Raw genomic sequence first — 12,761 nt, 5'->3', positions numbered from 1 at the left:
GGGGCGCGAGGGGGGCGTGGCCGGGCTTCCAGAGAGTTCGGAGACGGGCGGCGGAGCGGCGGTGAGTGCGGGGGGGGGCGGCCCCCCCGGGACCCCCATCACGTGACCTCCCCCCGGGGGACCCCCCCGTCACGTGACCTTCCCCCCCCCTCCCCGAGGACCCCCCCCAAGCTCGGGCCCGGCCCCCCCCGCCCCCCCCCCGCCCCTTTTGGGGGGGCTCCTCCGGCACCGGGACCCCCCCAAAAAAATTTTGGACCCCCCCCAAATTTTTTGACCCCCCCAAAAAAATTTTTTAGGCCCCCCCCCGTGAGCTCCGTGCGGTGCCAGCCGGGGGGGCGCTGCCCTGCCCCCGTTGTGCCCCCCCCCTAATTTTTGTCCCCCCCCTCCCCTAAATTTTTTGTGTGCCCCCCCCTCCTTCAAAATCTGCCCCCTCCACCCCCAGGGGTCCGTGGGGTGCCCGCGGGGGGGCCCTCGCTGTGCCTCCCCCCCCCCCTCGCTGTGTCACACCCCCTTTGTGGCCCCCCCCCTCACCCCTTTACCGACCCTCCCCTGACACCCCCCTGTGACCCCCCCCACGACTGACACCCCCCCAAACCCCCCCAGACCCTCTCCAGGCCCCCCCAAGACCCCCCCACGACTGACACCCCCTTTACGCCCCCCTATGACCCCCCCATGACCCCCCCCTCACTGCCACCCCCCCCCCAACCCTCCCCCATTTACTCTCCCCCCCTTTCCCCCCCTATTTCCCTTACACCCACAGGACCCCTGGCGGGGGGGGGGGCAGCACCCAAAGTTTCGGGCCCCCCCCCACCCCCAATCCCCATACCCCCCCCCTTTGTATTCTAACCCCCCCCCTTCATGTTCCTACCCCCCCCCTTGTGTTTTTACCCCCCCTTCATGTCCCTACCCGCCCCCCTCGTGTTCCTACCCCCCCCCTTGTGTTTTTACCCCCCCCTTTGTGTTCCTACCCCCCCCCTCCTCCTCCTCCCCCCCCCATTTTGCCCCCCCCCACCCCTTTGGGCCTTATCACCGCCCGGCACGCTGCCCACACCCTCTTATTTCGGGGGGGGGGGTGAAGGGAAACTGAGGCACGGCCTCAACCACCCAGAGTACTACAAGGAGGACGAGGAGGAGGGAGGGGGGGGCTCAATCTCCTCGTTGTGCCCCCCCCCGCTTATTTATTTTTAAATTCCCCCCCCCAGCGCGGCGAGGAAGAGGATGGTGAAGGAGACGGGCTACTACGACCTGCTGGGCGTGCGCCCCGCCGCCAGCCTGGACGAGATCAAGCGGGCCTACCGCCGCCTGGCGCTGCGCTACCACCCCGACAAGAACCCCAGCGAGGGCGAGCGGGTGCGTGGACCCCCCCCACATCACCCTCGGACCCCCCCCGATCTCATATTTTCCTCTCACCCCCCTTTTTTGCCCTTTTTTGGTCTTTTTTCCCCCAGTTTAAGCAGATCTCGCAAGCCTACGAGGTGCTGTCGGACGCCCACAAACGGGCGCTCTACGACCGCGGCGGGGAGCGGGCGATGAAGGAAGGGGGCCTGGGGGGCCGGGGGGGCGGCGGAGGAGGCGGCTTCGGGTCCCCCATGGACATCTTCGACCTCTTCTTCGGCGGGGGAGTGAGGATGAGGGGCAGGGCGGACCGGAGAGGTACGGGGTGAATGGGGGGTGGGGGGGGAACCCGCTGGGGAAGGGGGTGTGGGGATCCTAAATGGTGGTGGTGGGGGGGGTGGGGGGTGGGGACCCTAAATGGTGGGACCGGGGTACAGGGCACAGACCCCAAATGGTGGCCCTGGGATATGGGGTGGGGACCCCAAATGTTGGCACCAGGGTACAGGGCACAGACCCCAAGTGGTGGCAGTGGGGTGTGGGGTGGGGACCCTAAATATTAGCACTAGGGCACAGGGCACAGACCCTAAATGTTGGCATTGGGGCATGGAGACCCCAAATGGTGGCAGCAGGGTACAGGGCTCAGCCCCCAAATGGTGGCACTGGGACGTAGGGCATGGAGACCCCAAATGTTGGCACTAGGGCACGGGGCACAGACCCCAAATGGTGGCCCTGGGGTATGGGGCAGGGACCCCCAAGTGCTGGCACTGGGGTACAGGGCACAGAGACCCCAAATGGTGGCACTGGAGTACAGGGCAGGGACCCCAAATACTGGTGCTTGGGTACGGGGCAGGGACCCCAAGTGTTGGCACTGGGGTACAGGGTATGGACCCCAAATAGTGTCGCCAGGATACGGGCCACAGAGACCCCAAATGGTGGCCCTGGGGCATGGGGCAGGGACCCCAAATGTTGGCACTAGGGCACGGGGCATGGAAACCCCAAATGCTGTCAGTGGGGTGTGGGGCAGGGACCCCAAGCGATGTCACCAGGACACGGGGCAGGAAGACCCCAAATTCTGTCAGTGAGGCACAGGGCAGGGAGACCCCAAATGGTATCACCGGAATACGGGCCACGGAGACCCCAAACACCAGCACTAGGGCACGGGGCCGGGACCCCGAGCGCCGTCCCCATCCCCTAGAGGTGCCCCCCCCGGGGCCGCCGCCGCCGCGCTCTCCTCGTCCTCTCCTCCCCTCGCTACTTTCCCCGTCTGCCCCTCTTCAAAGCCTCGGCCCCGGGGGGGGCTGAGTCAGCCCCCGGGGAGCAGACGCAGTGAACGCAGTGAGTGCAGTGAACGCAGTGAGTGCAGTGAACGCAGCGAACGCAGCGCGTGCAGGGCGGCCCCGACCCCGCCGGCGTGCTTGGGGCTTGGCTCACGCTTGGCGCTGAGCTGGCAGCGCTTTTAATTAGCAGGCAGAGCAATTAGCAGGGCCGGGGCACCGCCGCCTCCCCGCGGGTGGGGTGGGCACCTCGAGGGTGCTTCCAAACCGGTCCCACGGTTTTGGTTTTTTTTTGGGGGGGTGTTAATCTGTCTGTTCCCCTCCCCACGCAGGGAAGACGGTGGTGCACCAGCTCTCGGTGTCGCTGGAGGATCTGTACAACGGCGCCACGCGCAAGCTGTCCCTGCAGAAAAACATCATCTGTAGGAAGTGTGGAGGTGAGGGGGGGGGACACGGGGGGGGGACAACGCGGCCAGGAGCATCAGCGGGGCGTCCGAATCCAGCCCTGAGCTCTCCCCACCTCCTTCGGCGCAGGTTGTGGGGTGCGGGAGGGGGCGCAGCGGCGCTGCCCCAAGTGCCACGGCTCGGGGATGGAGGTGCGCATCCACCAGTTGGGGCCCAGTATGATCCAGCAGATCCAGACCGTCTGCTCCCAGTGCCAGGGCCAGGGCGAGTGGATCCGGCCCCGCGACTGCTGCCTCACCTGCAACGGCCGCAAGGTCGTGCGGGAGAAGAAAATCCTCAGCGTGCACCTGGACAAAGGTGAGGCTGGGGGGGGGAAAAAAAAAAAGGGGGGCGGGGGGGTGCCCCCCGAGCTCCCCATGCCCCCCGAGCTGTCTCCACGCCCCCCCCCGAGCTCCTCCTGCCTCCTGAGCTCACCCTGCAGCCCCCCACAAGGTCTCCATAACCCCCAAGCGCTCTCCCTGTGCGCCCCCCGAGCTCTCCCCGTGCCCCCCCAAGCTCTCTCCCTGTGTTCCCCAAGCTCTCCCTGTGCCCCACAAGCTCCCTCTGCCCCCCAAGCTCTCCCCACACTCTCCCCATGCCCCCCACACTCTCCCCATGCCCCCCACGCTCTCCCCGTGCCCCCCAAGGTCTCCAAGCTCTCTCCACGCCCCCCAAGCTCCCCCTGCCCCTCCCCAAGCTCTCCACGCTCCCTGAGCCCCCTGCAACCCCTGACCTCTCCCCCTGCTCCCCTGAGCTCTCCCCATGCCCCCCAAGCTCTCTCCCTGTGCCCCCCAACCTCTCCCCACACCCCCTGACCTCTCCCCCTGCCCCCCCCAAAGCTCCCCACATCCTCCAAACCCTCTCCCCGTGTCCCCCCAAACTCTCTCCCTGCACCCCCCGAGCTCTCCCCACGTCCCCCCCGGAGCTCTCCCACCCCCTTTGACCACCCTGCTCCCCCCCCAAAGGCATGAAGGACGGGCAGAAAATCACCTTCCACGAGGAAGGCGACCAAGTTCCCGGCCTGGAACCGGGGGACATCATCATCGTCCTGGACCAGAAGGAGCACCCGGTGTTTCGGCGCAGCGGCGACGACCTGATCGTGCGGAGAGAGATCAGCCTGGCCGACGCGCTCTGCGGCTGCCGCCAGGTCATCCGCACCCTGGACAACAGGACCCTGCTCGTGGCCTCGCAGCCAGGTGGGACGGGGACGCCTCGGTCCCCATCCTGCCCTCGACGGGGTCCCGGAGAGCTCCCGGGGCTGTGGGGTTGTGGGGTTGTCCCGTGACCCCCCCCCCCGGTGTTGGGGATGGGGTGGTGATGGTGCTGTTCACTTTCAGGTGACGTTATCCGGCCCGGGGATATGAAGTGTGTCCCCAACGAGGGGATGCCCGTCTACAGGAGCCCCTTCCAGAAGGGGAAGCTCATCCTCAAGTTTGAGGTGAGGGGCTGGGGGCGCACGGGAGGCGGTAGCTCCGTGCCCAGATCCCCGTGCCCCAATCCTTGAACCCAAATCCCCGTGTGCCACAATCCTCGTGCCCAAATCCCCGTGTGCCACAATCACCGTGCGCCCACCCTGTGCCCAAATCCTCATGCCCAAATCCCGGTGTGCCCACCCTGTGCCCAAATCCCTGCACACCTCAAATCCCTGTGTGCCCACCTGCACCTTAAATCCCCAAGTACCCCAATCCCTGTGCATCCACCCTGTACCCAAATCCCCGTGCCCTAATCCTCATGCCCAAATCCTTGTGTGCCCACCCTGTGCCCCAATCCCCGTGCACCCCAAATCCTTGTGTGCCCAAATCCCCATGCCCAAATTCCAGTGTGCCTGCCATCCCCATGCTCCCCAATCCCTGTGCCCAAATCTCTGTGTGCCCCAATCCCTGTACGACCACCCCGTGCCCCAATCCTTGTGCCCACCCTGCACCCCAATCCCCTTGTGCCCCAAGTCCCCGTGCACCCACCCTGTGCCCCAATTCCTGTGCCCCAATCCCTGTGTGCCCCAATCCCTGTGCCCCCACCCTGTGCCCCCACCCTGTGCCCCCCAATCCCCATGCACACCCTGTGCCCCAATCCCCGTGCACCCCAAATCCCCGTGCCCCAATCCTCGTGCCTGAATCCCTGTGTGCCCACCTTGTGCCTCAAATCCCCGTGCACCCCAAATCCCCGTGCCCAAATCCCCATGTGCCCAAATCCCTGTGTGCCTACCCCATACCCCAATCCCTGCATGCTCCAACCCCCGTGCCCAAATCCCTGTGCCCAAGTCCGTGTGCCCACCCTGTGCCCCAATCCCTGTGCCCACATCCCCGTGCACCCTAAATCCCTGTGTGCCCAAGTCCCTGTGCGTCCACCCTGTGCCCCAATCCCCATGCCCCAAATCCCCGTGCACCCACCCTGTGCCCAAATTCCTGTGCCCCCACCCTGTGCCCCCCAATCCCTGTGCGCACCCTGTGCCCCAATCCCTGTGCCCGAATCCCCGTGCCCGAATCCCCATGCACCCCAAATCCCTGTGCCCATCCTGTGCCCCAATCCTCGTGGCCACATCCCCATGCCCCAAATCCCTGTGCACCCACCCTGCGCCCGAATCCCCGTGCCCAAACCCCCTGCGTGTCCAAATCCCTGCACGCCCCCCCATACCCCAAATCCCCGTGCGCCCACCCTGCGCCCCCAATCCCCGCTCCCCGCGCCCTAACCCCTTCTCCTCCCCTCTCTCCCACCCCACAGGTGAAGTTCCCCGACCCCGGCTGGCTCCCCCCCGAGCGCCTGCGGCAGCTGCAGGCCTTCTTCCCCCCCCAGGAGGAGGTGATGGCCACGGAGGACACGGAGGAAGTGGAGCTCAGCGACTACGCCGCGCACGCGGGGTCCGGCCGCCGACCCTACAGCGCCGACCCCTACCACGAGGACGACCTCGAGGACGGCTCCCGGCAGCACGTCCAGTGCCAAACCTCCTAGCTGGGATTATGGGGGGGGGGTCTCACAGCCTCCCCCCACACCCCCCTTTGGGTTTTTTTTTGGGGGGGGTTGGGGGGGGGCGCAGGCAGCAGCCGGGTTCGTCCCCGGGGTTGGGGTCGGTGTTGTGGGGAAGGGGCTCGGAGAGCCGGCACCTTCAGGGATTGTACATAGGTCGCCTTCCCGCAGCGCCTCGACCCCCCCCCCAAAAAAAAAAACACCCTGGGGAGGGGCAGAGAACCCCCCCCACTTGGGACTGATGGCGAGGGGGGTGCACCAACCTCGCCGCCTGCCTCAGTTTCCCCACCCGCAGCCCCCCTATGGGGGCACCGGGTGGTTCCCCAAATTTGCACCGCGGAGAGGATTTGGGGAGGGGGGGGCCCCCCCCTCTGGTTCCGCTGCCCTCTGCCCCGCTGGGGGGGTCGCCCCCCTCCCCAAATCGGCCCCCGGGGGTGCCGCTGCCCCCCCCCCACGCCCCCCGGGGGCCTCGCTTTGCCCGTTTCTTTCCTTGCTGGAGCTGGGTCTGGCCGGGGGGGGGCTTTTCTCTTTTCTCTTTGCACAGAATGGGGGCTGGGGGGGGGGGGGGGAGTGGGGGGGGGGCGAAAAACCCCATCCCTTTAATTTATTTTTAGAAGAATTTTAACCTTTTTTTTCTCCTTTTTTTTTTTTTTTTTTTTTTTTTTTTTTTCTGCGGGGGGTGGGTGAAAAAAAGCCGGGAAAAGGGTTTTTTTTCGGGGTGGGGGGGGGACACTTTGTACGTGGCATTAAAAGCAAAACCCGAGTCCGAGCGGCGTCGCCTTCTGGCCCCCCCCCGCCCCCCCCCCCCTTTGATGTGCGGGCGTGCCTCAGTTTCCCCAAACCTTGCTCACCGAGGGAGGGGGGCCCCGGGGGGGTCCAGGGCTGTCCTGACCCCCCCCCGGGCACCCGGGGCCCTTTGAAGCCTCCCCAGCCCCGCGCCCTGTCATTACCGGGACCGCAGACGGGGAAACTGAGGCACGGCCCCGGGGGGGGTGCGGGGGGGGGGGGCTCTGAGCCTCTTTCAGCTCTGCCCCCACCCCAAATCCCCCCCCCCCCCCCCATAACCCCAGGGGCTGGGGGCTGAGCGCGGCGGGGGGGGGGCAGGGAGGTGACCCCAAAGCTGTCGCCTCCCACAGGCACCCAGGGAGCCCCCCCGCTCACAGCACCGTGTCCCCAACTGACCCCAAAAGGGGGCACCCGAAATAAGGGACCCCCCCCACACCCAGCAGCTGCAGCACCAGGCATGGTGACCCCAAATAAGGGGACCCCAATGACCCCAAGGGGACCCCGGTGACCCCAAATAAGGGGATCCTGGGGGCCCCAGTGACCCTAAGGGAGGGAACTTTGGTGACCCTAAAGAAGGGGACCCCAGTGACCCTGAGGAAGGGGATCCCAGTGACCCTAAAGAAGGGGACCTCGGTGACCCCAAGGGGATCCTAGTGACCCCGAGGGGACCCTGGTGGCCCCAAGGAAGAGGATTGCAGTGACCCCAAGTAAGGGGACCCCGAGGAAGGGGACCCCAATGACCCTCAGAAAGGGGACCTCGGTGACCCCAATGAAGGGGATCCTGGGGACCCCAGTGACCCTGAGGGGACCCCGCTGACTCTAAGGAAGGGGACCCCAGTGACCCTAAGGGGGGGACTTTGGTGACCCTAAAGAAGGGGACCCTGGTGACCCCAAGGAAGGGGACCCCAGTGACCCCAAGAGAGGGAATCCCAGTGACTCCAATAAGGGGACCCCAGTGACCCCAAAGAAGGGGATCCCAGTAACCCTAAGAAAGGGGACCCCAGTGACTCCAAGGGGACCCCGGTGACCCCAAGAGAGGGGCCCTTGGTGACCCCAAATAAGGGGATGCCAGTGACCCCAAGGGGACCCTGGTGACCCCAAAGGAGGGGACCTCAGTGACCCCAAATAAGGGGACACCAATGACCCCAATAAGGGGACCCCAGTGACCCTAAAGAAGGTGACCCCAGTGACCCCAAGGGAGGGGGACCTCGGTGACCCCGAGGAAGGGAACCTTGGTGACCCCAAATAAGGTGACCCCAGTGACCCCGAGGGAGGGGACCCCAGTGACACTAAGGGAGGGGCCCCCGGTGACCCCAAATAAGGTGACCCCGGTGACCCCAAGGGAGGGGCCCCCCCCGCGGGGCAGGGCCGTGCTGTGCCGGGCGCTGACTCAATGGGCACGGCCCCGGCCCCCCCCCAGGGCGCACCCCAAAAAATCCCTGCGTGGGGGGGGGCGGTGGCAGGGAGCGAGGAGCTTCCGCGGGCAAACCCCAGAACCCGATTATTTTTTTTTTTGGGGGGGGGGGGGCCGAAATCTCTTTTTTGGGGCTGCTGCACCCCCTCCTCGAGGATGTTCGGATTTGGGGTCCGGGGGGGGGCGGATTTTAGGGCTGGGGGCTCCCCCCTCCCTCCTTCTCCCCATAGAGCTTGGCCCCCCCCCAAAAAAAAAAAAAACCTTTCAAGCCCTGCACCCCCCCGGGGGGGTCATTCCCAAAGCCCCCCCCCCACAGCACCAACCCACGGGGGGGGGGGGACACAAAAAACCCGGGGACCCCCAAAGTGGCCTCACCCCCCCCTTCACCCCCCCCACCCCCCCCCCAAATAAAAAATTGGGGGCACCCAGCTCCATGGGACCCCCCCCAGGAGCTGCAGCCCCCCCCCAGCCCCCCCCCAAACCCAGATTCGCCCCCCCCAGCCGGGCCCCCCCCCCCAAACCCCCCCCCCAACGCTACCGGGGGGGGGGCTCGGCAGGGAGGCAAACCCGAGCCGTCCCCAGGGCAGCCGTGGGGGGGTTTTAAGGGGGGGGGTGGAAAGGGGATCCGGCTTTATGGGGGGGGGGGGGGGGGGGCCGGAGCGGGTGGTTTTCATTCCGGGCTGTTTGCACAAAGTCTCTGGGGACAAAACCGGCCGTTTCGGTTAAAAAAGAAAAATCGTATTTTTTTTTTTTTTTTAAAGGGGGGGGGACCCCGCCCGGCCGCTGCCACCTGGTCCCGGTTACTGGGGGGGGGGAGTTGGGGGGGGGAAAAAAGGGGTTTTGGGGTGCTTTCCAAGGCTGGATTTTGGGGTTTTTGCCCCCCCACGCTCTGCCTCCTCCCCCCCCACCTCCCCTCCTCTTCCTCACCCCCCCCGAGGTGATTTCAGGCCCCCCCCCCCCCTTTTTGTCACCCCAAAGGCAGCCGCAGCCCCCCCCCCAAAATAAGACTTTTGTTTGCCCCCCCCCCCCCGGCACAGCCCCTATAGGGACAGATGTGGCCGCACCCCAGTCCTTTGGGGGGGGGGGGCACCCCAATTGCCCCCCCCCCAAAAATAAAGGGGGACCCAGCCCACCCCATCCCCTCCTGATTCTCCCCCAAAAGGGTCACAGGGAGCCCTGCTGGCACCCCCCCTACACGTGGGGGGGGGTACAAAGAGCCCTGTGCCCCCCCCCTTACACAGAGCCCCCCCAAACTGCCCCCACAGCCCCCCCCCCATCACGGGCTGCCCATCCCAGCACAATTAACCCCCCCCTGCGTAATTAGGATCAACGAGCAGGCAGCACCCATGGGTGCCCCGACCCCTGTGGGGGCAGGGACCCCCCCAAATTGGGGTGCCCCCCCCCGGGATTAGGGTGCCCCCCCCCGGGATTAGGGTGCCCATCCCGTTCCCACGCGGCAGCGCCCGGCACCGCCCTCGCCCCCGGCCCCTTGCGCAAGGCCATGGGATGGGTGCGGGGGGGGGACACACACAAAAAGCAAAAAAGGGGGGGGCAAAAAGTAAAAAGGGGGGGTGGGGGGGACGGATTTTATTTAAAAAAAAATAAGGGGAGAAAGGGGGGGGGCGGAGGAGGGGGTCCTGGGGGGGTAGGGGGAGCTGGAGGGGTGGGGGGAGCACCGGTGGGGGGTGGGGGGGGAGCGTTTTGGTGTTTTTTTTTTTTTTGCAATAAAATATTCACAAATAAATACCGGGGGGGGGGCACATGTGGAGGGGGGGGGCAGAGCGAAAACACAAACTGAACCAAAATTGGGTTGAAAAACGACAAGTTTGGGGCGCTCCCCCCTGCCTGGCTGCTCCAGTGACCCCCCCCAAAAAAAGCTGTAAGGGGGGGGGGCACAGGGGGGTGGAGAGGACCTGGGGGGGGGGCACGGGGTTGTGGGCAGGGCGGGGGGGGGAGAGGCTTTTTTTTGGGGGGGGGGGGGGTCACTCCCGGACGTAGACCCTGGTGCAGACGACGTCGTCGGCGGTCATGGTCTGTAAAAAATAAAGAGGGGGTGTCGGTCCCAAACCCATCGTGCCCCCCCCACCCCAAAGTTTTAAAATGCCCCCCCCCAGCCCCAAAATGCCCCCCCCCTCACCAGGATGAGCTCCCCGTCGTTGGTCAGCTCCCGGGACCAGGCGGTTTTGGGGCCGTCGCCCTTCAGCAGCCGCTGCTCGCACACCAGCTTGGCCTCGCCCTCCCACTTGGCCAGGCTCTGCAGGGACAGGGGGGGGCCCAAAAAAATCAGGGGGGGTCCCCCAAAAAAGGGGGGGTCCCAAATAATGGGGAGGGCCACAAAAATTAAGGAGGGGGCCCAAAAAATGGGGAGGGGCACAAAAAAATGGAGAGGGGGCACCCGAGCATCCGCTGCGCCCCGGCCACGCGGGGACACCGGTGACCCGGGCGCAGCTCCCCAAGGGGGCTTTATTTTTGGGGAGGGGGGGGGGTAAAATTTAGGGTTGGGGATGTGCCCCCCCCCCAGCACCTTGCAGGGCCGGCCGTCCACCGTCTGCTCCTCGAAGTCCTCGCCCACCCTGAAGCTGATCTCGGTGGTGCGCACGGGGGTGGAGGTGCGGATGAAGAAGCTCTCCCCGTCCTGGCGGATCTCCACCGCCGGCTTCGAGGCCGCCGCCACCGCGATCTTCCGCAGCATCACATTGACCCCTATCAGCCAGGGAGGGGTGGGGGGGGGCTCAAAAAATAGCCCCCCCTCAAAAAAAAAAGCAAAAAAAACGACAAAAAAACAACAAAAAAAAAAAACCATTCCCCTCGCAGCCCCGGGGGCCCCCGACCTCTCCATCCCCTCTCCGTGACCCGCGCAGGGGAGGTTAAGTGACCCCCCCCCCCGCGGTGCCCCCCCCTCAAAGCCTCATTTTAAAGCCCCCCCCCCCCTATTCCCAGATGGCTCCGGCTCAATTGGTTGCAGCTGGGGGGGGGCACGAGGTCACACAGCCCCCCCCCGGCGGTCGGGGCTCGGTGCCAGGAGCCCCCCGTGGGGTTGGAGCACGTGGCGACGGGGGGGGGGCGCGTGGCTGTGCCCCCCCCCTGCTTGGTGCTGGGCCAGCTCAGGGCAATGTTTTATTATTTTTTTGGGGGGGGGATTTATGAACCCCCCCCCGTGACACATCTGGCCCTCGTTACCTGCTGGGGGGGGCGCAGGATGCGGGGGTGACATTGGGGACATGGCTCCTGCCCCAGGTGGGGGTGCCCCCCCCCCAAAAAAAAAATCTTTTGGGCTGGAGGGGGGGGTCCAGCGCCCTTTGTTGCACCCCCAGCCCCCCCCCAAAATAAAAGCAGGCAGCTGGGGCTTTGTCCTCGCTCCCCAAGGGGCTCATCCATCACTGCCCTGACCCCCCCCCCGGCACCAAGGGGGCCCCTTTCCGGGGGGGGGGGGCGGTTTTTTTGGGGGCATTGTTCTGCAGCGCGACCCCCCAGGGACAAAGGCGCCTGGTCAGGACCCCCCCAAAAAAAAAAAAAAAAAAACCTCCCCCCCCCAAAAGGGGGTCCCTGTGGATTTGTGGGGGGGGCACGGTCAGTCCCAGCCCCACAGCGGGGGGGGCAAAACATCCCTGGGGGGGGCTGCTCCTGGCTGTGCCCCCCCCCCCCCCCGGTGATGCTGAGCTTCACACCGCGACTGAACCTTCCCCTGGGGGGGGGGGGGCACACAGGGAGAAAATGACCCAAAATACCCCAAAATTAAAAGGGGGGGGGCGCACCCCAAAAAAAAAGGTGGAAATGGGGGTGGGGGGAGGGCAGGACCCCCCCCAGGAAAAAAAAAAAAAAGGGGGGGGGGGAAAAGGATGAGTTGGGGGCTGGCGGATTGAATTTTCCTGCAGGGGTTTTGGCCCCCCCCCTGCCCCAAAGAGCCTCACCGGGACTGGGGGGGGGGAAAAAGAGGGGGGGGGGAGTGAAACCCAAGAAAGTGCTAATTACGCCCAAGAATTCGTTCCGGATCCCCTAACCTGGAAAATATTTGGCTGGGGGGGGGGGTGGGGGGGGTCAGAGAGAGGGGAGAGCCCGGGGGGGGCACGGGGGGGGCACATGGGGGGGCTCAGACCCTGCGCAAACCTTGGGGACCCCCTCGGTGCCCCCAAATTGAGGGCTCGCGGCGCGGGGGGGGGGGAAAAGGAGCCCTGGGGGGGGGCTCGGTGTGGGGGGGGGTTGGGGGTGTCACATCGCCCCCCCCCCCGGGTGTTTTTGGGGTGTTGGTGCCGGGGGGGGGCTCGGTGTAAAGGGGGGGGCTCGCAGAGGGGTCCCCAGGGTGGGTTTTTTGGGGGGGGTGGCCACTGCGGGGGGGGGGGGGGGAAATGAGGCAGGAAGGGGCTGGGGGGGTCGGGGGGGGGGGGGGGTCATGGGGGCAGGACCCCCCCCCACAAAGCCCCCAGCCTCGGTCAGACCGGGGGGGGGGGGTCGGGGGTCCTGGGGGAAAAAAAGGTGGGGGGGGGCAGCGGAGGGTCTGAAAGGGGGGTGGTGGGGAGGGGGGGGGGGTGGGGAATTTTTTTTGG

General features: G+C 66.1%; 2 protein-coding genes across 2 annotated transcripts; one reads left to right on the top strand and one right to left on the bottom strand.

Annotated features, from left to right (window-relative positions):
- LOC311425020 (dnaJ homolog subfamily A member 1-like) lies at positions 1–6,661 on the top strand. The gene is made up of 8 exons (XM_084500486.1): positions 1–61; positions 1,203–1,350; positions 1,449–1,653; positions 2,942–3,046; positions 3,144–3,371; positions 4,019–4,249; positions 4,391–4,491; positions 5,775–6,661. Exons 2-8 carry the CDS (start codon positions 1,219–1,221, stop codon positions 6,000–6,002), a joined length of 1,230 nt encoding a protein of 409 aa, XP_084356612.1. The 5' UTR covers positions 1–61; positions 1,203–1,218; the 3' UTR covers positions 6,003–6,661.
- Positions 6,662–10,087: 3,426 nt separating this feature from the next.
- LOC311425213 (cellular retinoic acid-binding protein 2-like) lies at positions 10,088–11,089 on the bottom strand. The gene is made up of 4 exons (XM_084500820.1): positions 11,049–11,089; positions 10,742–10,920; positions 10,355–10,471; positions 10,088–10,250 (listed from the first exon to the last, which is right to left on the bottom strand). The coding sequence occupies exons 2-4, from the start codon at positions 10,907–10,909 to the stop codon at positions 10,200–10,202; spliced, it is 336 nt and encodes a 111-aa protein (XP_084356946.1). The 5' UTR covers positions 10,910–10,920; positions 11,049–11,089; the 3' UTR covers positions 10,088–10,199.
- Between the last annotated feature and the right edge of the window lie 1,672 nt (positions 11,090–12,761).

The sequence above is a fragment of the Aythya ferina genome, assembly GCF_964211825.1.
Source record: "Aythya ferina genome assembly, chromosome: 29".
Taxonomy (NCBI): Eukaryota; Metazoa; Chordata; class Aves; order Anseriformes; family Anatidae; genus Aythya; species Aythya ferina.
Note: the sequence above shows the minus strand (reverse complement) of the source record. Positions and strands in the feature narration are given on the sequence as shown.

Excerpts from the sequence above, each read along its gene's own strand:
- LOC311425020 (XM_084500486.1), top strand. The coding sequence starts at position 1,219 with ATGGTGAAGGAGACGGGCTACTACGACCTGCTGGGCGTGCGCCCCGCC. Across the intron at positions 1,351-1,448 it reads ACCCCAGCGAGGGCGAGCGG|TTTAAGCAGATCTCGCAAGC; the intron begins GTGCGTGGACCC and ends TTTTTCCCCCAG. Across the intron at positions 3,372-4,018 it reads CAGCGTGCACCTGGACAAAG|GCATGAAGGACGGGCAGAAA; the intron begins GTGAGGCTGGGG and ends CCCCCCCCAAAG.
- LOC311425213 (XM_084500820.1), bottom strand. The coding sequence starts at position 10,909 with ATGCTGCGGAAGATCGCGGTGGCGGCGGCCTCGAAGCCGGCGGTGGAG. Across the intron at positions 10,472-10,741 it reads TGGACGGCCGGCCCTGCAAG|AGCCTGGCCAAGTGGGAGGG; the intron begins GTGCTGGGGGGG and ends CTGTCCCTGCAG. Across the intron at positions 10,251-10,354 it reads ACGACGGGGAGCTCATCCTG|ACCATGACCGCCGACGACGT; the intron begins GTGAGGGGGGGG and ends TATTTTTTACAG.